This window comes from Pimephales promelas, chromosome 9, assembly GCF_988280905.1.
Source record: "Pimephales promelas chromosome 9, fPimPro1.hap1.1, whole genome shotgun sequence".
In the NCBI taxonomy this organism is placed as follows: domain Eukaryota; kingdom Metazoa; phylum Chordata; class Actinopteri; order Cypriniformes; family Leuciscidae; genus Pimephales; species Pimephales promelas.
In genome coordinates, this window is record NC_142777.1 from 39,129,751 (window position 1) to 39,154,854 (window position 25,104).

The 25,104-nt window shown below is 41.7% G+C and overlaps 3 protein-coding genes across 3 annotated transcripts; 2 read left to right on the top strand and 1 right to left on the bottom strand.

Annotated features, from left to right (window-relative positions):
* The first annotated feature begins 1,159 nt into the window (after window positions 1–1,159).
* On the top strand, window positions 1,160–4,148 carry hs3st1 (heparan sulfate (glucosamine) 3-O-sulfotransferase 1). The gene is made up of 2 exons (XM_089135166.1): window positions 1,160–1,353; window positions 3,118–4,148. The coding sequence occupies exons 1-2, from the start codon at window positions 1,320–1,322 to the stop codon at window positions 4,008–4,010; spliced, it is 927 nt and encodes a 308-aa protein (XP_088991292.1). The 5' UTR covers window positions 1,160–1,319; the 3' UTR covers window positions 4,011–4,148.
* Window positions 4,149–6,149: 2,001 nt separating this feature from the next.
* On the top strand, window positions 6,150–18,578 carry clnk (cytokine-dependent hematopoietic cell linker). Its single transcript, XM_089135168.1, has 17 exons — window positions 6,150–6,290; window positions 10,492–10,697; window positions 10,803–10,860; window positions 11,614–11,660; window positions 11,742–11,784; window positions 12,010–12,072; window positions 14,532–14,566; window positions 14,769–14,788; window positions 14,909–15,058; window positions 15,140–15,164; window positions 15,335–15,359; window positions 15,440–15,491; window positions 15,568–15,596; window positions 15,663–15,754; window positions 17,483–17,560; window positions 17,639–17,794; window positions 17,866–18,578. The coding sequence occupies exons 2-17, from the start codon at window positions 10,674–10,676 to the stop codon at window positions 18,019–18,021; spliced, it is 1,053 nt and encodes a 350-aa protein (XP_088991294.1). The 5' UTR covers window positions 6,150–6,290; window positions 10,492–10,673; the 3' UTR covers window positions 18,022–18,578.
* On the bottom strand, window positions 18,368–23,869 carry znf518b (zinc finger protein 518B). The gene is made up of 2 exons (XM_039655050.2): window positions 23,716–23,869; window positions 18,368–22,194 (listed from the first exon to the last, which is right to left on the bottom strand). The coding sequence occupies exon 2, from the start codon at window positions 22,066–22,068 to the stop codon at window positions 19,417–19,419; it is 2,652 nt and encodes an 883-aa protein (XP_039510984.2). The 5' UTR covers window positions 22,069–22,194; window positions 23,716–23,869; the 3' UTR covers window positions 18,368–19,416.
* Between the last annotated feature and the right edge of the window lie 1,235 nt (window positions 23,870–25,104).

The window sequence follows — 25,104 nt, forward strand, 5'->3', positions numbered from 1 at the left end:
TATTGTTATAGTACATATATTAGTTTCACCTTTTATTTTGAATTACTGAAATACACAAACTTTCCCACAATATTCTAATTTTCCGAGTTTCACCTGTATTAATCTTTGTTGATGTTGGTTAATAATAATAATAAAGCTGTTCATTGTGTGTTCATGTTAGTTCACAGTGCATAACTAATGTTAACACATACAACCTTTGATTTTCATAACTTGTAAATGTGGGAATGTGTTTTAACCCTTTCTCAAACCAAACAAATCTACATTTATCTCCGGACGACGGGCTGAATGAGCTCTGGTACTGTAATAATCTCTGGTACTGTCCCTCTCAGATATCAATTATAATGTTTGAGTGATTCATGAGTTGCGGATCTGTGAGTTTACAGTGTTTGATCAATGATTGTTTATGATTATTCAGAAATACTGCAGATTTACAGCAGAGCAAAGTCCAGCGAACAGAACAAACACACCGACGGAAACACTGTCTGTCTGATGACTTATGTGTGTGTGTGTGTGTCTGTGTGTGTGTGTGTGTGTGTGTGTGCTTGTGTGTTCAGGTGTGTGTGTGTGTGAGAGCATTTACTCACTGGAGGAAGTAGGTGCAGTGAGGTGATGATGCATTACAGGCTGTAACGTCAGTGTGTGACATCATCACTCAAGGTTATTCGTTAGTGTTTGTTAATGGAGCGGATCTGATATCAAACAATCTGTCATGAGTCACTGATGTGTGTGTGAGCGTGTGAAACAGTGTCACACACTGACCCCACTATAGCCTAATAATGAGAAAGTTCAAAGTTATCTGGTTTTTAATAATAATCATAAAAACTATAATATAATTCCCATATATTTTGAAGAATGGTCAAATGGAATGTCCCCTTAACATTCATATAACCAACATTTCTAATATCTAATATGGTTTAATATCTTAATGAAAACGTTAAACGTGTTTTATATAGATTTTCTTTTATCTGAACAGCTGCAATCTGCTGAATACGATTATAAGGGTTTAATAAATGTATTAAAATTAAGATATTATAAACATTAACCTATGACATTAACATGGTTATCGGTAAAGCTGCTTGGAAATGTGAAGACGTCACCGGAAGAGGCGTGGCGTCGGCTGTGTCGTCAGCGCGGGGCGCGGCGCTTTATGTGAGTGCGGTGTTGTGCAGGACCTTCACAGCGCGCGTGCACGTGAGCTGGTGTGAAACTTTCACTGTTGTGTGTGTGTGTGTGTGTGTGTGTGAGTGAGTGAGTGTGAGAGAGAGAAAGAGAAAGAGAGAGAGAGAGAGAGAGATTCTCCGGATGGCTGATTTCTCTTCATGAAGAGTTTGTCCTCATGGACTCGATCGGCAGGTAAGTCTGTTCATGCTCACTTATTAATTATGATGATTAGAACAGGATGTTTTGAGTCACGAGATTATCTTTAAATTATTATTTCCTTGTTACTCGGTAAATATAATCTTTTCAAGAGCAGAATGGGATAAAAAAAATGCAGTCCAGCTTAATAATAATGTCTCAGAAATTGCTGTTTCATAAAGCATTTGTGGGGCATTCCGAGTCAACTCATATCGATAATACTCTTTATGAAGATAGACACATAACGTTAGTGATGAAAACCAAAATATGAAATGCCATGTATGAATATTACACTACTTTTATGAGTGTTCGCCTGAAATTCAAAGACGAATTACAGGGACAGAATGATGAGAAAGATTACAGCATTATTACTGGATCCGCGATCTGATATAACTCATTAAATATTAAAAGTGACAGTTAGCAAGTGGGAGAAGCACTTTTGTTTGTTTCCATGCCTGTAACTTAAAAAGAAATGAAGATATCTGGATATGTTTTGGTATTCTGGTTCTTAAGAAACTTTTCATTTGGTATCTTGATTTTTGTCGATGCATCTTTGGCACTGAAATATTGTTTAAAATGCTATATTCAATGCAGTTGATTTGATAGAAGGAAAGAAGGGAAGTTTCTAGTTTTTCATTATTTATCCTTCTAACTTTCCTCTTATGATCATCAGCTGTTATAGTTCAGTGGTTCTTTAAAATGGAGAGACCGAACTAAGTTTGAGCCGCAGAATCTGAATCTCTCTTTATCTAGAGTTACAGGCATGCACACTTTAGGGAACAAGTGCTTCTTCCCATTTTTAAATGGCCTATAAAGTAAAAAGGGTTTCTAAAGTCAACAGAGCTAATAAACCCACAAATCGATCTGTAAAAACTGAAATATTTTTGCTCTTAAGTCATTTACACCACGCCTGTAAATTTGCTCCAAATCTCCTCTAAAAAATAATGGATTACTCAAAAAAATATACATTCATGCCATTTAATATTTTGGATTTCATTACTATTGATGTTTGTCTTTCGTATCCTGGGAAGTTTCCAGGATCTGTGGTTTGACGTGGAACGACCCAAATACACGAGGGAAGAATATCAGCATGCTTTGGTACCAAAATGATGGCCACAATTAGTGTATAATAAGCCATAATTAGTAGATTAAAAACTAAAATTTTGATATTACTACTTTTTGATAATTATGACATTTTTAAGTCAGAATTTAGACTTTTAATAAATGGTTTACAAAAGGTTGACTTTTTTTTTCATTACAAACAACATGTATTTCCATAATAATATGACGTGTTTAAAGTATTATTTCACTGAATGCACATGTCTTAATCTAAAAGACAGGTTGTATATGATAGGGATGCACTGATATTAATATTTTGTCCGATACCGATAACTCTTTATATTTAAAAAACCAATAACCGATATATTGGCTGATAAATCTAAATCCAAAATTGTATATAATTTTTGAGAGCCTGATTACAAAAACAAAAGTCTCACCATTAAAAGTCGTTACACCCTATATTATAATGTTCTCAAATAAACCATTATTTATTCGTTTTAATATATATCGGCCACATTTTCTTATCAGGCCGATAACGATAACATTAATACCGATATATCGTTCATCCCTAGTAAATGATGTGCCATAATATTCCTAATTGTGAGTTTGACTAAGACGAGAGCTTGTAGAACTCTCTCTCTCTCGTACGCACTGATGTTGTTGATATATAAACATGCGGTGTGTGTGTGTGTTCCTCCTCAGAGGCGTGTGAGTGTGTGTGTGCTGTCCGCCTGAACATGGCTGCTATCGTCTTCGCTCTACTGTGTGTTTTCCCGCCATTCGTCTCCCCGCGAGGCTCCGCCCCCCTGCCCGCCGACGCCACATCCCGCCTCCCTGACGTCATCATCATCGGCGTGAAGAAGGGCGGCACGCGCGCGCTCCTCGAGATGCTAAGCCTCCACAGTGAGGTCGTGGCCGCGCAGCACGAGGTGCACTTCTTCGACTGGGACAGTCACTTCCAGCGCGGCGCGGACTGGTACGTGTCTCAGATGCCGCGTGCGCGGCCGGGTCAGCTAACGGTGGAGAAGACGCCGGCGTACTTCACCTCCGGCCACGTCCCCGAGCGAATCCTGCAAACCCTCCCTGACGTGCGGCTAATGCTAATCGTGCGCGAGCCGACGGAGCGCCTGCTGTCGGATTACACGCAGCGCTTCCACAACCGCCTGGAGAAGCGCAAACGCCAGGAGTCGCTGGAGGCGCTGCTAATGCGCGATGGCGAGCTCAACCTGGACTACAAGGCGCTGAACCGCAGCCTGTATCACGTGCACCTGCAGCGCTGGCTCGCCGTGTTCCCGCGCGCGCGGCTGCACCTGGTGGACGGAGACGCGCTGATCCGCGACCCGCTGCCGGAGATGACGAGGGTGGAGCGGTTCCTGCAGCTCGAGCCGCAGATCAACGCCTCGCACTTCTACTTTAACCAGACGCGCGGCTTCTACTGTCTGCGCGAGCGCCGGCGCCAGCGCTGCCTCCACCGCTCCAAGGGACGCGCACACCCGCACGTCAGGCCCGAGGTCCTGCGCAAGCTCCACCAGTACTTCCACGAACCCAACCTGAAGTTCTTCCAGCTCGCCGGACAGACGTTCGACTGGAAGTGAGACGGAGACGCTAATCGTCCTTGAGCTTGTGTAGCATCCGCGGCCGGCGGGGGAATACGCTGGAGAACTGAAGCTAGTCAACGAGCCGCACTCCTGAATAACTGGAACTTCATCAGTAACGTCGGGTCGACGTGTTTCAAACCTAGAACAAATGATTATATTTTTTATGAAAGGTTATGACGAGTTTTTGAATGTTCACTGCATCGGTCTGGTGTCCAGCGCTAACATCTATACACTCAAATCAAGACGCATTTACGGGAGAAGCAGCTACATGCTAATGAAGCGAGTTTGTGCTTACTGTAATGTCTGACTCCTTCGGCTGATATCTGTCAAACTCTCTTTGATAATAATAAATGAGTTTGATAGTAAATCCTAATAAACCTGAAGTGTAGTGTTGGCCTGCAGAACTCTCAGACATCAGCACGTCTCCGTCTGCCTCCTGTTATCTAAACACTATATTTGTTTTATAAAAAGCAACATGATCAACATTATACTGCTCTGGGCTGAAACACCGCGAGTATCCCGGACTGAAAATGAAGTGATAGTGTGTGTAAACGAGAACTGGTGTGTGTGTGTGTGTGTAAACGAGAACTGGTGTGTGTGTCGTGGGTCGCTCCAGCATTGAGAGCTGTTCTCAGACCTGTACTCGGATATATGGGCATATGCATGTCAAATACAACGGTTATACGGTTATCCACGGCTGCTAATGTGTGTGTGTGTGTGTGTGTGTGTTTATATCAGTCACAGAAGCTTCCTCTCTTCACATGATCCGTGTGTTCTGTTTATTACATGTTTCATATGAAGGAATTGTTCATTAATAAAGTTATTTTTGCTATGATCTGGTGTACTGTGGTTTCTGTCTTGTGCTGGAGTGTGTGTGTGTGTGTGTGTGTGTGTGTGTGTGTGTGTGTGTGTGTGTGTGTGTGTGTGTGTGTGTTCTAGGAAATTCTGATCATATTTCTGTGAGAGACTGAAGTACTGGATCGTTCTCTGTGTTTATAATCATAACCGGCCGTTCTCCGAGTTACTGAGCAACACCAGCAGAGTAACCCGAGAACACACACACACACACACACACACACACAGCTCTGCACTGTTATCTGTGTGTGTGTGTGTGTGTCTGAGAGAGTATGTGTGCGTGTGTGTGAGAGAGAGTATGTTTGTGTGTGAGACAGTGTGAGAGAGTGTATGTGTGTGTGTGTGTGTGTGTGTGTGTGTGTGTGAGAGAGAGAGAGAGAGAGAGAGAGAGAGAGAGCAAGTGTGTGTTGGCTGATCTCTCTTCTGCTCGTGTTTTTCTCCTCAGTGATTGTGCAATAGTCAGATTTCATGATGTTTTTTATTTATTGTGTGTGTGTGTGTGTGTGTGTGTGTGTGTGTGTGTGTGTGTGTGAGATGTGGCCTGTTCTGTGATCGGCCCAGATGAATCAGATCTGGATGTTTGAATGATTCACTATGTGAAGCTCATAGTAACTATTGTGTGTGTGTGTGTGTGTGTGTGTGTGTGTGTGTGTGTGTGTGTGTGTAACTGATCTTGTTTAAGTGTTTAGTGTGTGTGTGTATCTAATAATGTGTAAGTGTTTTGTGTGTGTGTGTGTAACTGATCATGCTCAGACTCACCACACACACACACACATTATCTGCTGTGTATGAATGTGGTTTTCCTGCCAGTGTCATCAGGATCGTTCAGGACACACTTCCACAGCATATCCCATGATTCAGCAGTACACACACACACACACACACACACACACACACTGTGTTTACTGGAACATGTATTCAAGCCTACAGAAACTGGCGTTTGATTCCCACACAGACATTATTTCTTGCCAACCAAATCAGGCAAACGGGTTAACAGAAGATCTCGCTGTGTCTCATCACACACACACACACACACACACACATTATCAACAACAGCAGAACCACAAACATAAGAAGAACTTAGTAGAATTACTGATAAATTCAGCCACTCTGTGTGTGTGTGTGTGTGTGTGTGTGTGTGAGTGAGAGAGAGAGAAACAGAGACTGTGTGTGTGATGTTTGAGTGACTTTGTGGAGTGTGTGTGTGTGTGTATAAAGAAATAGATCAGAAGGAAATGATCACTTCCTGCGTGGTTTCTCGTATCGAGCGAGTGTGTGTGAGGATCATCCGAGGATTGGCTGATGTTAATCTCACACCGGAAGTGAGTCGAGAGTTTCTGAGGGGGGCTTTTAATTACACACACACACACACACACACACACACCGCTTGAGTTCCCCAAACCCGCGACTCAGCAGATGAAGGTAAGATGTTCTCCAGAGCCGCTATGATTCTGAAAGGTTTGAGTTTTCTCAAACTCTGATCTCAAACTTCTCCAAACGTGTGTGATATAACGTTAGCTATATATTACAGGACCGTTCCGTCATCAGATAACCTGCGTTACGACGGATATATTAAACTTGCTCACACTCTTTCAAATAACGCTTCTCTATCGGCATCGATGACGTTTAACATCCACAGAACCTTTCACTAAAACTCATTGAGATGTTCTTCACGGTAACTTTATTCTTATGTGCGTGTGTGTGTGTGTTTAGGAGATGTGATGACGGACACAGGAAACTGTCAATCATAAATGATGTGAGGTTTAGTGTGTTCATTAGTGAAGTGTGTGTGTGTGTGTGTGTGTGTGTGTGTGTGTGTGTGTTGTAATGAGCGATGTAGATTACACTCGTGTGTTGATGGATACAAAACTCAAATCACTGCAGGAGTTTATGTGTGAGAAATCACTTCTGATTATTAAACCCGACATATTCATATGCGAGATGATGATGATGATAGAGATTCGGCTCGAGTTCCTCCGCGTTTCAATATCTAAACAGCCTAAATCAAGATATAATTACTGGAGAAGCAAAATGACTGATACAAAGTCTTTGTTTTAATAAATATTTATCAAAATGTTGTTTCTTCTTCAGTAAATCTATCTTGATTTGAGAATGTTTAGATATTTGTGCTGGAAACCACGACAGAAACACTGATATTGTAGAGTAGCCTATGTTAACACTGTGATTGACAGGTTTAGATGAATGACAGAATGATAAGATACTGATTAAATATCTGTTTTAATACTGTATCTTTGAGGAAAGCAACCTGGCTCAGATTTAAAAGAAGTTAAAATGACACAAAAAGAATCGTTTCAAATTAAAAATGTTTGCTGCCTTTGTGGAGTTAGTCGCATTAAGTTGGATATTTATTAGTTGTGATAGCTAATTGCAACAATAATAAACACCGTGTCTACACTAAAAGCAAAGCGAACTAAACCTACTTTAATCGATGTTGGACACGTCGCCGCCATTTCACGAGCGTTGTGATTTTTTCCCGCTTTGTACTAAACGCGCATGCGCAACTTCCGAGAAAGCGTCGCGTCAAGCAGTGTTTCCCGTGAACAAAAACTATTTGCTCTTTTCCAGGTAATCAGTTCTATTTTTTTTTTCAACAACATCCTGATTAGTTAAAACAGAATACACCAAATGCATTATTGATTTGATGTATTTAATTCACATGTGATGCGTGTAATTATAGATAGGGGAGATATGGCCACAACCCTATGGGCACAACGTAACGCTTTTTGACTTTCTCAGTTTGTGTAAATCTACCCAGGGTTTAGAATATTTTTTTTCCCCACATTAATTTCCCACATGTCTAGTTCAATTGTGTGGTTGTGTTTTATTAATACAGTGTTTACTTTTTTCTTGATTTACCCTGAAAGAATGGAAGTGAAATGTGACAACATGCCCCATAGGTGGGGCGCACTGGATGGAACATCACCATGTGACAGCTTAAAATACTGTCTGATCTAATTTTTAAAAAATGTACAAGTTTAACCAAAATATATTTTTTTAATAAAATACAATTATTATTAACGTTTTAATGTAAAATAATGGCCTTTTTTAATCATTAAAAAATAAACAAATTTTTGAGTTGGACAACAAACACCCCGGAAATAAACCTATACAGCATAGTTCAGAAAAAAAATTAAGAATTAAGAATTTCTGAACATTGACTCTCAGTCTTTATTTACATGTTTCTCATGTTTTCTCAATAGAATTCATAAAAGTATAGAATATAATAGTATATTTCTAATAGGGGCATATTGTAACGCACAGTGTGACAACATGCCCCAACTGCACAACTAGGGTTTAAACCCTGCTAGTGTCTTCTGCTAGAAGACAGAAGACAGATCTCTATTTTTTCATCAAAAAATAGAGATGAAAAATGAACTTAAGTAAGAAATGTACTTTTGGTATGGTTGATTAAATGTTCAGTGATATCTTACAAAGATTTTGGCGCATTTTTTTCTCTATATAGTGTTGAAATGGCAACTAGTGGCCTAAATACCAAGTTTCGTCATGCTATTGTGTGTGGAAGTATTTAAAACAAGTGTGTTACAACTAGCCCCGCTGTGCCCCGCGCTCCCCTACAGACGAGATAGGAGGACCGATGTCTATGACAGACATTATTTGCCAAATAAGGATTGAAGAGATTGAGCTGTAGTGATGTAGATGAGCTCAGGTGTCAGGCTGGACACATACATGATAAACCGTAATTATGAGTCATGACAGAATAATGTTGCTTCACAGATCTAATATAATACTCATATTTTGGTGCCAGTTCTAAAAAGATTTGAACTTTGATTGAACACCACGTCTCATGAGTCAATTTAACATTCAAATGGCGTTTGTTGAATTGAAGCTGTTCTCAGATCAGCATGAAGCGTTTGATTTTCAGCTGTGGATCCGACGAACAGGAAGTAGCAGGAGGCAGCAGGAAACCATAAAACATCTTCACACTATAATTAGCCTTAAACGAAAAAGAAAAAATACTTTGACGAGATATACTTAAGGGTGGAGTGAGAAACCCGGACCAGAGAGTTTAAGGACGGAGGTTTAAAGATTGACTGACACACCGTTTACACGTTCTTGGACACATTCAGGATAATGTAAGTACACAATTTAAAGAAATATATAACACTGTGCAAGTGGTTTTGGGATATCATCACACGTGACCAGTGACATCATGCATTTAATACATGATCATTTAAAAAAATAATAATTAAACATTTACCTACGAGATACATAAGTGGACATTGATAACCAAAAAAAGAGCCAGAGGGACAAAAAAGAGGGACAGCGGGAAAAAAAAGGGGGGACAGCGAAGGAAAAATATTACATCACATTTAAATTTAGAGAACGACGAAAAGGAAGTATCGATTAGAAACGATAATAAAGAAAGTATAAAAATAATAATAGAAAAAAATTATACAAAAACACCAAACATTGGGCATACTCAAAGTTTTAGTGGCCTTTTTGTTACACGAGGAAGATCAGGATCTGATATGGATCTTAACGTCGTTTTGAAAGTGAGACAAATTGGGGGTCACTTTAATAGTTTTAAATTTGTGGACAAAATACTTTGCGAGTAAAATAATTAAGTAACAAAGAAAAAAATGTCTTGCCAACATTTTCTTGTATACTTAATTTAAATGTTGACACAATGACGGTTTTGACAGGATAATATCGAGGAATAAGCTTTAAGAAAGTCTCTTTGACCTTATTTAAGAGGCACTTCTCGTTCGGGAGGGTCCGAACCTTCTTCATGAAATATTTTACACTAATGACTTCCCTGAAGTGGCTGAAGAAATATCGCTTAGAATATGAACTATATTGTTCATTTTTGAGGGTGTTTCAGTCTTAGATCATCTACATTTGACTAAAGAGGAAATAAACCCTGAGCTAAAGATGTAGATCTCTGTGGACGGAAGCGTCTATATCTAATATCAGACAATGATTCATAAACTCATTACTGCTGTGTTGCTTGGATACTTCTGGGCTTGAAGATTTCTTTTTCGTTAGTTTAGCCACTGTTTCAAATAAATACTTAGGATTATGTTTATTTTCTTCTAATAGGTTTGAGAAATAAGCAGATCTAGCCGTTTTTAAGGCCTCTCTGTATGCGATGGAGCTCTCCTTCCATGAAATACAGAATACCTCTAGTTTAGTTTTGCAACGGAGCAACTGCGTCTAAAGTGCTGGAAAGAGAGAGTTAAATGTTTCTGTCACGATATGGAGTTCTTCTAAGCTATCCGGGATGATGAAACTGATCAGGAAGATTATTGATAAAGCAATCTTTAGTGGCAGAGGTTATAGGTCTCACATATTTATAACAGAGTCGGCTTTGCTGCTTTGGCTAAGTGAAGTTTACATGAGGCCAGATAGAGGATAGAGGTAATCTTGACGGATGGACTCATTTAAAGTAATGTAATCGTTTGTTTTCAGCCAGATCTGTCAAACACAGCACATCTAGATTATAATCTGAGATCATATCATTAACTATGTGTGATTTTGCAGTAATTTGAAGCTTTATCATTTGCTCATCTGTATATCTGTTTTTTATTTGTTGAATATTAATAAAAGTTTTACTCTGAATCTTTTTTTTGGATTTCCAAAGTCAGGGAACAGACACAGTCTCTGTATGATATATAGATGAAAGAGGCTGTATGTGATGGGATATATCTGACGTTGGTGCCGCGAGGCCGCTAGCAGACGGTGGGGTTATCCAGTCTGACCTGAGCCCCAGATGGGCATGTTTGAGCTCTAACGAGACAGAAGAGCAGCACCAGCCCAGGAGGGATGAACAACATCTCTCTTCAACAGGTCAGCTCTGCCCCAAACACTGTCTAAAGATCCAGTACTCTCCTTACTATCCTCAGTTAAAGTTAGGATGTGTGTGTCACTGATCAGATGTGTTTGATTCCTCAGGATGAAATGAACAGAAGAGAGCGGATCATCAGACACACACACACACACCTGGATGAAGGTTGGTGCGAATCACAGGACAGTGTCAAGCAATCAAACACACTGTGTGTGTGTGTGTGGCATGTAGAAACAATACAACAATACAATACAAAACATTAGATTCCTTCAGCTGTCAATCATACGGAGGCGTATTGCATTCACTTGAAGAAAAAAAATCTACTCTGTTTTTCTGAATTAACGAGTTAATTTTTCATGAGAATTTATTTTTGCTGTTTTTCTGAATTAACTCATTAATTCAGAAAAACAGAGCAAAAAAAAATTCCATTAAAAATTAACTCGTTAATTCAGAAAAACAGAGCAAAAAAATTTTTTCTCATGAAAAATTAACTCGTTAATTCAGAAAAACAGAGTAGATTTTTTTTCTTCAAGTGAATGCAATACGCCTCCGTACAATCATATTATTTCCTCAAACGCATGAGCGTGAGTGTCGGGCTGATGTGATGATGACGTCTCCATCTAGTGGATCGCCAGAGTAATGACGAACCGCTCGCTTCATGATCTAATGCTGCAGTCTGAGGCGCTTGTAAAGCTGATCGTGTTTGATCAGTTGTGTTGGATTCTTCTGTCTGACTGTTCCGAGGGCGTTAGCACATTAAACATTTAATAATAAATACCATAATAAAATAAACATTTAACAAAAAGCAGTTTGCAGCGCCCTTTAGACACAGCCCTGTGTGTGTGTGTGTGTGTCAGTCTTCAGAGATCATAAGCAGCGTTCTAACTGTACGTGTGTGTGTGTGTGTGTGTGTTACAGACAGCTGTCCTGCGGAACGAGCCCCCAAGAGTCGCATCGTCACCGCAGTAAGTGTGTTTGTCGTCTCTGATGATCGTGTGTGTGTGTGTGTTGTGCCGAAGTGTGTACAGTTGTGTTTGTGTCTGCAGGATGTGCAGGTTACTCCTCCTCGACCCCTGCGCGTTCTGCCAGGTGAGCACAACTACACAAAACACACACACACACACAAAAATCACCACAAAACAACTACACAAAACACGGCAAAATTTAATCCTTTTAATTATTATCTTAATTTAATACATTTCTCACACATCTCATATATACGGTTTGATAAGCAAGTGTGTAGATCGATGTGTTGATGTGTCTGTGCGTCACGGCCTGCTGTTGTCATGGCAACTGCCACTTCCTCCCTCACAGGATGTAAAGGTCCCCCCATCAACAGAGACATCAAGCCCGGGAGACTCCCGAAGAGTGCATCAGGTACAGCCGTCTGATGTTTATGGTCAAATCATTATTAATAAATACTGCAATCTTCTAATAAAACATAAGAATGAGTGAGTGAGTGAGTGAGTGAGTGTGTGAGTGAGTGAGTGTGTGAGTGAGTGAGTGAGTGAGTGAGTGAGTGTGTGAGTGAGTGAGTGAGTGAGTGTGTGAGTGAGTGAGTGTGTGTGTGAGTGAGTGAGTGAGTGTGTGAGTGAGTGAGTGAGTGAGTGAGTGTGTGAGTGAGTGAGTGAGTGAGTGAGTGAGTGAGTGTGTGAGTGAGTGAGTGTGTGAGTGAGTGAGTGAGTGAGTGAGTGAGTGAGTGTGTGAGTGAGTGAGTGAGTGAGTGTGTGTGTGAGTGAGTGAGTGTGTGAGTGAGTGAGTGAGTGAGTGAGTGAGTGAGTGTGTGAGTGAGTGAGTGTGTGTGTGAGTGAGTGAGTGAGTGTGTGAGTGAGTGAGTGAGTGAGTGAGTGAGTGAGTGAGTGAGTGAGTGTGTAAGTGAGTGAGTGTGTGAGTGAGTGAGTGAGTGAGTGTGTAAGTGAGTGAGTGTGTGAGTGAGTGTGTGAGTGAGTGAGTGAGTGAGTGAGTGTGTAAGTGAGTGAGTGTGTGAGTGAGTGTGTGAGTGAGTGAGTGAGTGAGTGAGTGTGTGAGTGAGTGTGTGAGTGAGTGAGTGTGTGAGTGAGTGTGTGAGTGAGTGTGTAAGTGAGTGAGTGTGTGAGTGAGTGAGTGAGTGAGTGAGTGAGTGAGTGTGTGAGTGAGTGAGTGTGTGAGTGAGTGTGTGAGTGAGTGTGTGAGTGAGTGAGTGAGAGAGTGAGTGAGTGAGTGAGTGTGTGAGTGAGTGAGTGAGTGAGTGTGTGAGTGAGTGAGTGAGTGAGTGAGTGAGTGTGTGAGTGAGTGAGTGAGTGAGTGAGTGAGTGAGTGTGTGAGTGAGTGAGTGTGTGTGTGAGTGAGTGAGTGAGTGTGTGAGTGAGTGAGTGAGTGAGTGAGTGTGTGAGTGAGTGAGTGAGTGAGTGAGTGAGTGTGTGAGTGAGTGAGTGTGTGAGTGAGTGAGTGAGTGAGTGAGTGTGTGAGTGAGTGAGTGAGTGAGTGTGTGTGTGAGTGAGTGAGTGTGTGAGTGAGTGAGTGAGTGAGTGAGTGTGTGAGTGAGTGAGTGTGTGAGTGAGTGAGTGAGTGAGTGAGTGAGTGTGTGAGTGAGTGAGTGAGTGAGTGAGTGAGTGAGTGTGTGAGTGAGTGTGTGTGTGAGTGAGTGAGTGAGTGTGTGAGTGAGTGAGTGAGTGAGTGAGTGAGTGAGTGAGTGAGTGAGTGAGTGAGTGAGTGAGTGTGTGAGTGAGTGAGTGTGTGAGTGAGTGAGTGAGTGAGTGAGTGAGTGTGTGAGTGAGTGAGTGAGTGAGTGTGTGTGTGAGTGAGTGAGTGTGTGAGTGAGTGAGTGAGTGAGTGAGTGAGTGAGTGTGTGAGTGAGTGAGTGTGTGTGTGAGTGAGTGAGTGTGTGAGTGAGTGAGTGAGTGAGTGAGTGAGTGAGTGAGTGTGTAAGTGAGTGAGTGTGTGAGTGAGTGAGTGAGTGAGTGTGTAAGTGAGTGAGTGTGTGAGTGAGTGTGTGAGTGAGTGAGTGAGTGAGTGTGTGAGTGAGTGTGTGAGTGAGTGAGTGTGTGAGTGAGTGTGTGAGTGAGTGTGTAAGTGAGTGAGTGTGTGAGTGAGTGAGTGAGTGAGTGAGTGAGTGTGTGAGTGAGTGAGTGTGTGAGTGAGTGTGTGAGTGAGTGTGTGAGTGAGTGAGTGAGTGAGTGAGTGAGTGAGTGTGTGAGTGAGTGTGTGAGTGAGTGAGTGAGTGAGTGAGTGTGTGAGTGAGTGAGTGAGTGAGTGAGTGAGAGAGAGAGTGAGTGAGTGAGAGAGTGAGTGAGTGAGTGAGTGAGTGAGTGAGAGAGTGAGTGAGTGAGTGAGTGAGTGTGTGTGTGAGTGTGTGAGTGAGTGAGTGAGTGAGTGAGTGAGTGAGTGAGTGTGTGAGTGAGTGTGTGAGTGAGTGAGTGAGTGAGTGAGTGTGTGAGTGAGTGTGTGAGTGAGTGAGAGAGAGAGTGAGTGAGTGAGTGAGTGAGTGAGTGAGTGAGTGAGAGAGTGAGTGAGTGAGTGAGTGAGTGTGTGTGTGAGTGTGTGAGTGAGTGAGTGAGAGAGTGAGTGAGTGAGTGAGTGAGTGTGTGAGTGAGTGTGTGAGTGAGTGAGTGAGAGAGTGAGTGAGTGAGTGAGTGAGTGAGTGAGTGAGTGAGTGAGTGAGTGAGTGAGTGAGTGAGTGAGTGAGTGAGTGTGTGAGTGTAAGTTGAGTGTAAAGATGTCTCGACTGCGATCTGAGATGATCTACTGGCACCAGTACACTATTAGCTATTTTTTAAATGCAAATATATTATATTATATAAATGCATAATTTTGCTTGTGTTGTGTGTGTGTGTGTGTGTGTGTGTGTGTGTGTGCAGCTGGGAGACTGGAGTCCATGGGATCCGCTGACAGGGTAAATACCCCAAACACTTCATTTATAGATATAAGCCAAATATAATATTTACATACATAATTATACATGCATGATTATGATTGTGTTTTGCTTGATACTGTGAAGCTGCTTTGATGCGGCAGCGCTATATAACAAATAAATATATGTGTCAAAAGTGTGAAGAACGTGAACATATTTTCTGTGTGAATCTCTTTCATAACAGGCGGTCGCCGTCCCTCAGAGGTAATCGACTCGCACACCAGCCACATCTACACACACACACACACACAAACACACCTCACACACCTCACACACACACACACACACACACATGCCTCGGGTGTGAACATGTTGTGGTTTCAGGCCGGTGAGATCGTTACCCAGAGATCACCTGTGTTTACCAGCGCTCCCAGTGCAAGCCGTCCCCCCCGACCAGAACCAGTCCAGCTCGCCTCCGTCCAGACCGGCTCCGGCACTGAGCAGAACACACACCGGCAGACCTGCGTGGATGCAGTGAGACACACACACACACACACACACACTTACTTACACACACACGTGTGATCTGTCTGACTCGATGTTTCTCATTCCCAGATCAAGTCCATGTGAAACGGAGAATGTAAGTTTAAACAGAAAATACACACACAAATGTCCATCCATCGTTTTGACCAACAAATATTGTATTTAAAGCACATTAATAAAATAAACAAAAATCAACATTAGATTCATAGGATTGTTTTGTGTGATCAGAAAATATTCATGAATAATCTCTCTCTATTTCACCCTGAGGTTAAAACAACACCCCCCTCTGCAGGTAATAATATAATGTAATATAATATAATACAATATAATATAATATGACGTAATATGATATTAATAAGCTGTCGTCCGCAGGTCGCGCGTCTCACAGGTTTTCTCTGGATCTGGACTCGCAGGATGTGGACAGGTACTGACCGCTCTTCCTCTGTTCTACAGCTGCTCTTCCTCGGTGTGTGCTGATGTGTGTGTGTGTGTGTCCGCAGTGCCTTTGAGAGCGACAGCAGCTCGTCCGGTAAGAACTGAAGCACTTTGTCTCGGCTGAGATCGACAGACGCTCAAACACTCTCGTTCGTTACAGAATCTCACGCCAGGAAAACACAACATCACGAGTGGCCGCCGGCGAGAGGAGAAGCTCACGGCAGCTTTACCAGCCACAGCAAACCTGCGCAGGTGTGTGTGTGTGTGTGTGGCACTCTAATCTCCTCAATCGTTTGTGCTGCTTCGGTTTTTAGATATTAAAATAATAATAATAATGCTGCATCTGATTTAAAAATATGACATTAACCCCTTAGCTGTCACCCCCCTTTTTGAGAATGGGGGTTAAAATGCACTATTCAAACTTAAATGGTTGGAATTTAAGAATGCTTTGGAATACCCAAGTTTGGTCTTGTTTTAAAGAAAACACTCAGCAGAATATTGCTGAAGTGAAAACACTTCAAAAAAATGAAAGTATGAAAAAGTTATGGAAGTTTAAATTTACAGTAAATTAAATATACTGTACTATATATTTTTTATTTTATATAAAATATATATTTTATACAATATTTTTTACTCTAAAATTTCTATAAAATCAAAGCCATACATCTTATCAAGTTATGTTCCAAATTTGAAGTTGATATCACAAAAATTGAAGTTCCCATGAGATTTTTTTTAGGCGTAGTACCAAAAATAGCCACCGGGTGCCATTGAATTCCATTGAATTTAGTTGTATACATTCTGCCTTAACAAATTAATACATTTCTGTCCAAATATCAATTCTGTCACAAAATTTGGAACCTTGAGACTCTGACCTTTCTGACAATATCAGTTTTGTCAAGATTAGAAAAGGTTTTGATCATAAATTATGAAATATAATGATGCCCAAAAGGGGAGGAGCCTGATAAAATAAGTACCGTTTCTATAGTAACGTAACTTTTAATTATAAAACAGTTTTCACACGATGAATTCTGAGTTTATAAGCTTTCAAATGATACCTAATTTATGATAACTACTAAAATATGTGATATAATAAAAAAGGCGATAATAAATAATATTATATTTTAGAGGATAATAAATATAATGATTTTTAGAGGATAATATTGTAAAATAATTGTTTTATTTTTTATTGAAAAATACTAGATTATATGTTTATTATGAACTTTTAGCCTAAAAACAGAAGTTTCAATGATTAAAAGTGGGTAAAGCGACTTTTTGTGACAAAGGTCAAAACTCCTGTTATGATGCAGATTTTTTGAGGTGTACTCTTGTCATAAATTCATCAGTTACTCTTCCTACATAATTTTTAACACAAAACAGGGGTAGAATATCTATTTAGAAGTCTTAGACCTTTCCAACAATATATAATTTGTCATAATTAGATTAGGATTTAATAGAAATATAGTGAAGTAAAGTTAGGCGTCCCGGTACCGAGACGGTGACAGTTAAGGGGTTAAATCAAATTATAAATGTTATTTAAAAGATCAAAAATAGTTAGTGATGGTCACTCTGTCTATTTTCATATGAAGTCATGCGAATAAAGATGATTTAATAGAACATCAGTGTTGTGTAGTGCCTGTATCGTTTATTAAAGACTTCATGGTGTTCAGTCATTGATATTGTGATTCAGATTTGATTTCTTACCGCACAATCCAGATCCAATCCACAATCAGCACAAAAGACTATTCTGGGTGAATGTGATCATGTGGAGTGACCTCAGAATGACCTAAAAATATTCTTTTAATATCTAACAAAGCGAAGCAGCTCAAACTAAACGTTTCACAGCACAAACGATTGACGAAGTTTAGCGTCGGGTTGGGGGATGATGTCATTAATCGTTAAGTTAAACAAAAACAAAAGCCTGCAATAACATGAATCAACAACAAACAGTACACGGCATGTGTGTGTGTGTGTGTCCCACAGGGGCTGGCAGAGCAGAACTGGTATGTCGGGTCGGTCAGTCGAGTGGAGGCCGAACACGCTCTTCATCTCGTCAACCGGGTAAAACACACACACCTGATGAGCAGAAACGTGTGTCTGTTTATGTGTGTGTGTAGATACTGAGACTGTTGTCCGTAGGAAGGAGCTTTTCTAGTGCGCGACTGCTCTAAGAACACTACCCATGAGCCCCTGGTCCTCGGCGTGTTTTACGACAAGCGGGTTTTTAACATCCAGATCCGCTTCAGCGAGGACATCTGCAAATACACTCTGGGAACGGGCCTCCGAACCAACGACGTGAGTATCCGCCAGCGCAGCGCTACGCTAGCCTGAGCCGGCCGTCATCTCTCGCGCCTCCTGTCTTTCAGAGGTTCGACTCGGTCACCGACATCATCAAGTTCCACTCCATCTTCCCCATCGTCCTCATCGACGGACGCAAGACTTCCTCAGCGGCCAATCAGAAGAGGCAGTGTGTCCTGATGTACCCCGTCACGAAGCAGGATCTGGCGGAGCTGCTGGACTGAGCAAACACAAGCAACATCTACAGGACTTCAACTGACCTTTGACCTTAACAAGAGCTCATTTGCATGTTAGTCAATTACAAAAAAAACATGCTAATGCGCTAATCGACAGAAATAACCGCGCTTGCATTTTAAGGTTTGCATTGTGGACTGAAGTTTAACTGTAGATACACAACCATCAGTCTGAGAACACAAGCTCATTCATTGGGCAGTGTGTGTGTGTGTGTGTGTGTGTGTGTGTAGTATATGAAGGACTAAACACACCCTTACCTGTGTGTGAGCTGCGGTCGGTCGCACGGGAAGAGGCGTACACCGGATTAGGACTGGCTGAATGCAGACGCACACAACAGCTTTTACATTTGCTTTTAATCCATTTCAGGTTTCATTTCATCCCACTTTACAGTGTTTAGCCTTTATGAATAATTTAAAAATAGATATAGCGCTCATGAAGCCTTGGAACGATAAACAGCACATAAAACTCTTGACATATTTAGTTGCTTCTTGGACAGTTTGCTGTAACTTTACATAACTTGAACAGTAATAAAAGAAAACGGACAGTTTACTGGTTTGATCATTTGAGGTAGATTAAAAAAGTGTTTTAAGAAGTTAAACAAGACTTTAATGAGTACATCCTACAAAAGGAACACACTACAGCAGTGCACTGAAATACTGGGACGATATACGCAAACACTGTTTAAATATTGGTTTGCAAAAACACTTACTAGACCGTCACATGTTTGGATTTCACAACAAAGACAAAGGCCCGGTTTCACAGACAGGGTTTAGGTTAAGCCAGGATTAGTTAAATTAGGACATTTAAGAAGCTTTTATAAACGTGCCTTTAGAAAAAAAAAAAAACATCTTGAGACAAAACAGTAGCACTTATTATTTTAAGAGTCGCCTTCAGTTAAAACGAACATGCATTTAGTCTGGGACTAGATTAAGCCTTGTCTGTGACACTGGGGGAAAGTGTGCCAGAGCATTGTGGATTAAACCAAACCTCACCCATTATTCACTGCACACCTGTGAGACTCCAAACATGTGACGTACACAAACGTGAGTTGTATTTAAAATGAGCCTGTACAATCATGAACACACCACATCCTAAAACAGACATTAGTGTCGTTTAAACCTCTGCGTGTCCGTTATAGCATCTACAGATTGGCACAGTTCAGTTTTACAGAAGAATCTGAATGAAGGTGTTCGTCATTGCAGCCGTCGAGTGGGACGGGGTAAGCAATGCTGGAAGAGTCATAGAGTAGCTCCAATATGTTAGTTCATGAAATGTTTATTGGTGTATTAATACTAACGTTATGACCTCACACAGGGTCAGGTTTCTCTACAACTGCACCGTTATAAAAATCTGATACCAACATTAAATATTTTACAAGGGGAAGTTTATAAGACGTGTTGATCCGAGAGTCCGTTGAGGACCAACTCCACAACCTGATAGTTCTCTCCGTGAACTTTCTTGAGTTTCATCTTGAGCGAAGGCTGCTTCTGCGCAGGTGGTTCCCGCTCGTGATCCGTCGAGCGTACCCACTTAAAGTCCTTCAGCGTTTGGACGCCGACATTGAATGTTTTATTTGAAGGACTCGGATGGTTCAGGACCACAACCGGCTGGTTCGGACCGGGAATCCTGACGAGCTGATCCGCTTTCAGAGGAGTTAAACTCAGTTCTCTTTGACCTTTCGATGGGAGACGGGGAAGGCCCATCTCGACCGACGACGATGACCGACGTTTTTTGGCTTTTCTCTTTTCCTTTTTATGTTTTTTACGCGGCGGCGAGTCTCGGTCTTGGTTCTTCTCTTGACTTTCCCGAAAGTCTCTCTTTAGTATCAGCTTGATGGCCACCGAAGGGCCACCGGACAAGTTCTCCTCACTCAACATGCAGCAGAGAACCGGTCGTGCCGTCAAACTCTCCTCTCGCACTGGCGCCTCGGGAAGCTTCTTCGAGGCTTCCAACAAAGAACTCGGGATCCTCACCAAAGCTACTTTCGGATACATGAGACGTTGTTGTCGGCAATCCAAGTTCCTTCCAGACTCGCATTCAAAATGTCCCTTGTCTTGATGCGAAACGTTGTCCTTGTCTGATGGGACGATGCTCTGGTTTGGTTGAGCCACGGTCAGATTTGGAGCTTGTTTTAAATTACTTGTTTTTCCAGCTGGTGCTTTCCCTCGTCTACAAGTCTTTGATATTGTAGAGCCTTCAGTATTCTCAACCTCTGTCTTAGTCTCTTTGAGGCACACAGAAGCATCTTTGTGTTTCTCCTCAAGTTCCTCCTCCTTTTTAATCAGAAAACTACACACCACCGATTGCTTTGCACTACCCACATTGTCCTTTGGTTCCTTGCTTTTGGTCGAAGTAGGTGTAGGACAGAGAGAGAAAACCGACGAGATCACGGGAAGGCCTCCAGAACTCAACTCTGGGCCCTCGAGAGCGGCGGCGTCACGAGCCACCGCTGATCGCTCGCTCCCGGGATCTTTGGGCTTCAGGCTGAGCTTCTTCCTCGCTGGTGTCTCTGAAGAACACTGTGGTTTGTGTACTGAATTAACTCTCTTTGTGGTTCTCTGGACATCAGTGGATGATGACGGCTCCTGCTCTTCGACCTTGTGAGATGTTGAAGATGTGGACGGGTTGACTGGACAGCCTTTGGCAGTCGCAGCAACTTGACATTTAAAGGACAATTTGCCTCCAGTAGCAACTGGTGAAGGTCTTTCCTCAGTCTTCTGGCCTTGCGGGACTCCATTCGGCGGGATCAACCGTAGCTCCAGCTCCCGAGTCCCATTGACATTTTTCACTTCAACCAATTCCACCAAACACCCAGCAGGGATATTGATCTCCTCTGGACAGGACACTGTCAAAGGCTTGTTGTGTTGAATTGGCTGGTTCAGCGGTGCTAACAGTTCCACTTGGACGCTGGATAACGGATTTGATGTCTCGGCTGATGATCCTACAAGTATCCTGGAGTTTGTCTTTGACTGATTGCTCTTTTCGACAGTGGAGTGCTGTGGACTTATGATCGAACCACTGGGATTTGTACTCGTTTTCAGCATCGTAACATTAATCCCTGTTGTGGACTGACTAGCCCTCTGATCCATTGGGACATTTGGAACATTCCTCTTGGACAAGGGCATGTTAAGCAGCGTTCTGAGCGGGGTGTTCATTTCACCAGGCAGTGGGAACCGCACTCTGCGAGGGGTTTGTGAAAGCACAGTCTTTTCAGGGACTCTCGGGCTCTGCGGTAGTGGTGCTGTATAACTATCCTGGACTCTGGAGAATGTGACTTTCGGAATAGGCTTTTCCAAAGTGGTTCTTTGACCAGCCACCTTACTTTGACCATGGACACTGAGCAGGGGGTTTGATAGGTTGCCGTTTTCCTCCCGTGACCTTAGAACCACGTGAGGCGCGTTGCCTAACGAGTGACTTGCGGTTGAAGTGCAGCTGGGAGTAGCACTGGTGAACTGTGTCTTAGAAACTGGAATTGTATTGGTGACACTTGGCGTTGGCAAACTGAAGGTCACACGTGCACGACTACCGCTAGTTTGGCTCACTGCTCGACCAATAGCACATGATTTGTTGCCTCTGGGTTGACTTCCACTCGGATGTTCGACTTGGGAATTGGGAATTGCACACTGGCCGTTCCCTTCAGGCCAACCCGACATCCCGAGAGTTTCAGGGACGGCTGGCGTGGGTACAGTAAAATCCGTTATGAAGCCTTCTTCTGCGTTCTTCTTGTGTATACGAAGAATATGTTTGACCAAGTAATCCCTCCGCACCGCTCCGTACGAGCAGAAGCTACAGCGGTACGGGTATGAGCCCGTGTGTGAGACGACGTGTTTCTGAGACTCGGTTTTAGAGTAGGAAACATAACTGCAGAGAGCACAGGAGAACGTGACCTCTTTATGATGGGAAACGTGCCTCTCAAACAGGTCAGTGTCCTTTGTTGAAAATCGGCATTTTGCACAGCACAGGCGATCGATGTCTTTTTTAGGTAAAGCACTCTCCTTGTTGCTCATGAATGCCATGAAACTTTGTTGTGAGCGCATGGTCAACACATCAGGTTAACAATCCCACAAATATTACAGCAAATAAACAATCCACACTGGCTGTTTCTTCACAAGTAACGATCACGTTCTTTAAGCTGAGGTTGAAGATACGCTGTTAGTTTGTACCTGCATAATGGGGAAAAAAAGATTGTTTTAGAAATACATTTAATAAAGTATCAATAAACAACAACTGATTAGTAAAACAATCTTTTATTGGTTATCTTGTACAAAAACACTTCTGTAGAGATGTAAAGGCACTGAAATACTCAAGGCGGAGTTATTTTTCGTTGTTTGCTTGGGGGTGAAAATATCTAGCGATATGGATGCAATTTGGTACTCCTGTCAAGTTACGTTTATTTAATACGCCACTTTATCCAATAGAAGATTACTTTAAAGCAGCAGCTTTTCAGTATTAAACATCCATCAGTGTTGCTTCCAGTGAGAATTACAATTTCAGTTTCTACTTTAAAACGGCTATCCACTGTTACCCGAGGACGTCTGAACGCGAAGAAATGAACCGGAGAAGGTTTACAAGAAGTATTATCAGTTGATACACATCAAAGAAGGCGGAGCCTCTGAGACACACCCACCTATTAAGTAATCGCCACGGACCAATGGTAGTTTAAGGTGTTTACCAGCCAAAGTGAACATTTTAGGAAAACCCTAAACTGAAAACCCCTTAACCAAACCTCAAGTAGGGTGTGCCAGGATTTATGGGTAATAATCTGACAGTGTCAGGACATGGTTTATAACGTCCAGTTTTATGGTTTACATGTCAAACTCTAACACTACCAAAATGAGATTTTCATACTGTTCGAATCTTTAGTATAGCATTTCTTTGTTCTCCAATTTGTGCAGATGAGTTGCATTCATCACATCATAAAGTTTCATTTGTTTTTTGGCTAAAAACTGTTCTTCACTAAATTTGCTGAACAATAATGACTACATGAATCTTTGATATTTAAAACTGTTCACCAATGACAAAATCATGTTTAACCATTATTACTTCAATCATTTTATATACAAATCCAATGTGTAAGTGACCTTTTGACTGACTGTAAATCAGATGAAATAAGACATTTCAAAGATATAGTCGTACCAATGCTGCAAGATTACAGTCAACGTTCTTTAATTTGATTAAATGAGTGTCAGTTTCTAGTTAAAATCACAAACACAATTGAACTACAACTTACAAACTAAATTTTTTTAATGTGTAGAGCAATCAATCAAATAAATCACGTGGAGCTTTCTGTTAAATGTTTATTTTCTAAACACTATAAAAAGCACACAAGCACGTTTGATAAATAATAACTCGTGCAATTTCTGAGAAAAATTAGTCATGTTTTTCACAAAAGAAGAAGCACATTATTTATGAGGGCTGTGTGCTTTTAAAATGCATTCATAAAGCCACAAGCATGGGCATAGAGCATCTAAGGGTTCTGCTCTCTCAGAAGAAAAGGAGGAGGGGGAGACTGGATGAACGGCACCCATGAAATCCTCGTTTCCCATAAGGCTATGTAAACAAAACGAGCAATCATTTCTTGCGTGCCTAAGTGTTGCGTGTGCTCGTCATGAGCCGAACCCCGCACGCGGCCGCTATGACGCGCGTGCACCAGGCGAAAAACAACAATGCGTTTAAACACTAACCTTGCGTTAAAACCCACTTCTTCTTCTCAAAAGAGCGACCGGAGCGTTAAATGCGTCCATTGCTCGATGTTTTCTTGGCAGCGGCGCATGCATTGTTTGCTTTCCACCACGGTGACCGCGCAGATTGTGAGTGAGGGTGCGCGTGCACTGACTGAGCACGTGACGCGACGCGAGCCTCTGATTGGCTGCTGGCTGCAGTAGAGCTCTACAGCTCACGCGGGCACCCGCATGTCTCAATGAGCCAGCACACGCGTTTGGCTAAAAAAAAAACCGTGTTTCCTCGCTCTTTCGGCGATTTATCAAAGAACACGGATCTCAGAGCATTTGTTCTCTTCAAGTTCAGTCTGGTTTACTCAGTAGATTCATCAGTAATGAATTTGCACGACTTTTCCGGTTGCATAACATCAACCAAGATGGCGTTCATGACAGGAAAAAAGACAGGAAGACTGTTATGGGTGATAGCATCTCAAATTCACAAGTATTCCAGTTTTCAGAACAAACTTGAGATCTTCTGATGGTTATAATATTACATGCTGGTCCATAGTAATACACACACACACACACACACATATATATATACCCAGATAGCAGACTGACATTGAATCAACGTGGAAATATGACATCGAAACAACGTTGATCTGACATTGTTTTGCTCATCGAATTAACATTGAACCAACGTCAGACGCGTCATTCTTTCACAACTAACGGAAAATCAACTTGAAATCAACGCGTTGTTTCAACGTTATGAAAGCAAACCAATTTTCGATTTTCATTTAGCTTTGAAGAATGCCGCGTCTGACGTTGGTTCAACGTTTATTCGATGAGCAAAATCAACGTTGTTTCAATTTCATGAGAGACGTCGTTTCCACGTTGATTCAATGTCAGTTTGCTGTCTGGGTATATATATACACACACATACTGTATACATATACACACACATTCTTCTTCTTTTAGTTGAATGGCGGATCACAAACCAACACATACACACACACACATTGTTTAACCGCGGCGCGCACATAATTTTTTAATCGAAATCGCTTCCCAATCGCTAGGGCTAGGACTCCGCTCTGATGATGTGTTTACAGGCGTGAGGGCGTGGCAACCTATTACTCACGTGATCCATCAATAGCAAGCCACACCCATCAATTGACTTTATGCACAGATAACTTCCTGAACTTAAGCCAGCTCCCTTGTTTCCTGTCTGTCATTATTGGCCAAGCTTGATTAATTCAGGTGTGTCTGATTATTGTTGCCGTGACTACTGAGGTCAGGCACACCTGAACTAATCAATTTGGCCAATAATGGCAGACAGGAAACAAGGGAGCTGGCATAAGTTCAAGAAGTAGTGCAGTTGTGCATAAAGTCAATTGCCCTATTTGTTCTTGTTCC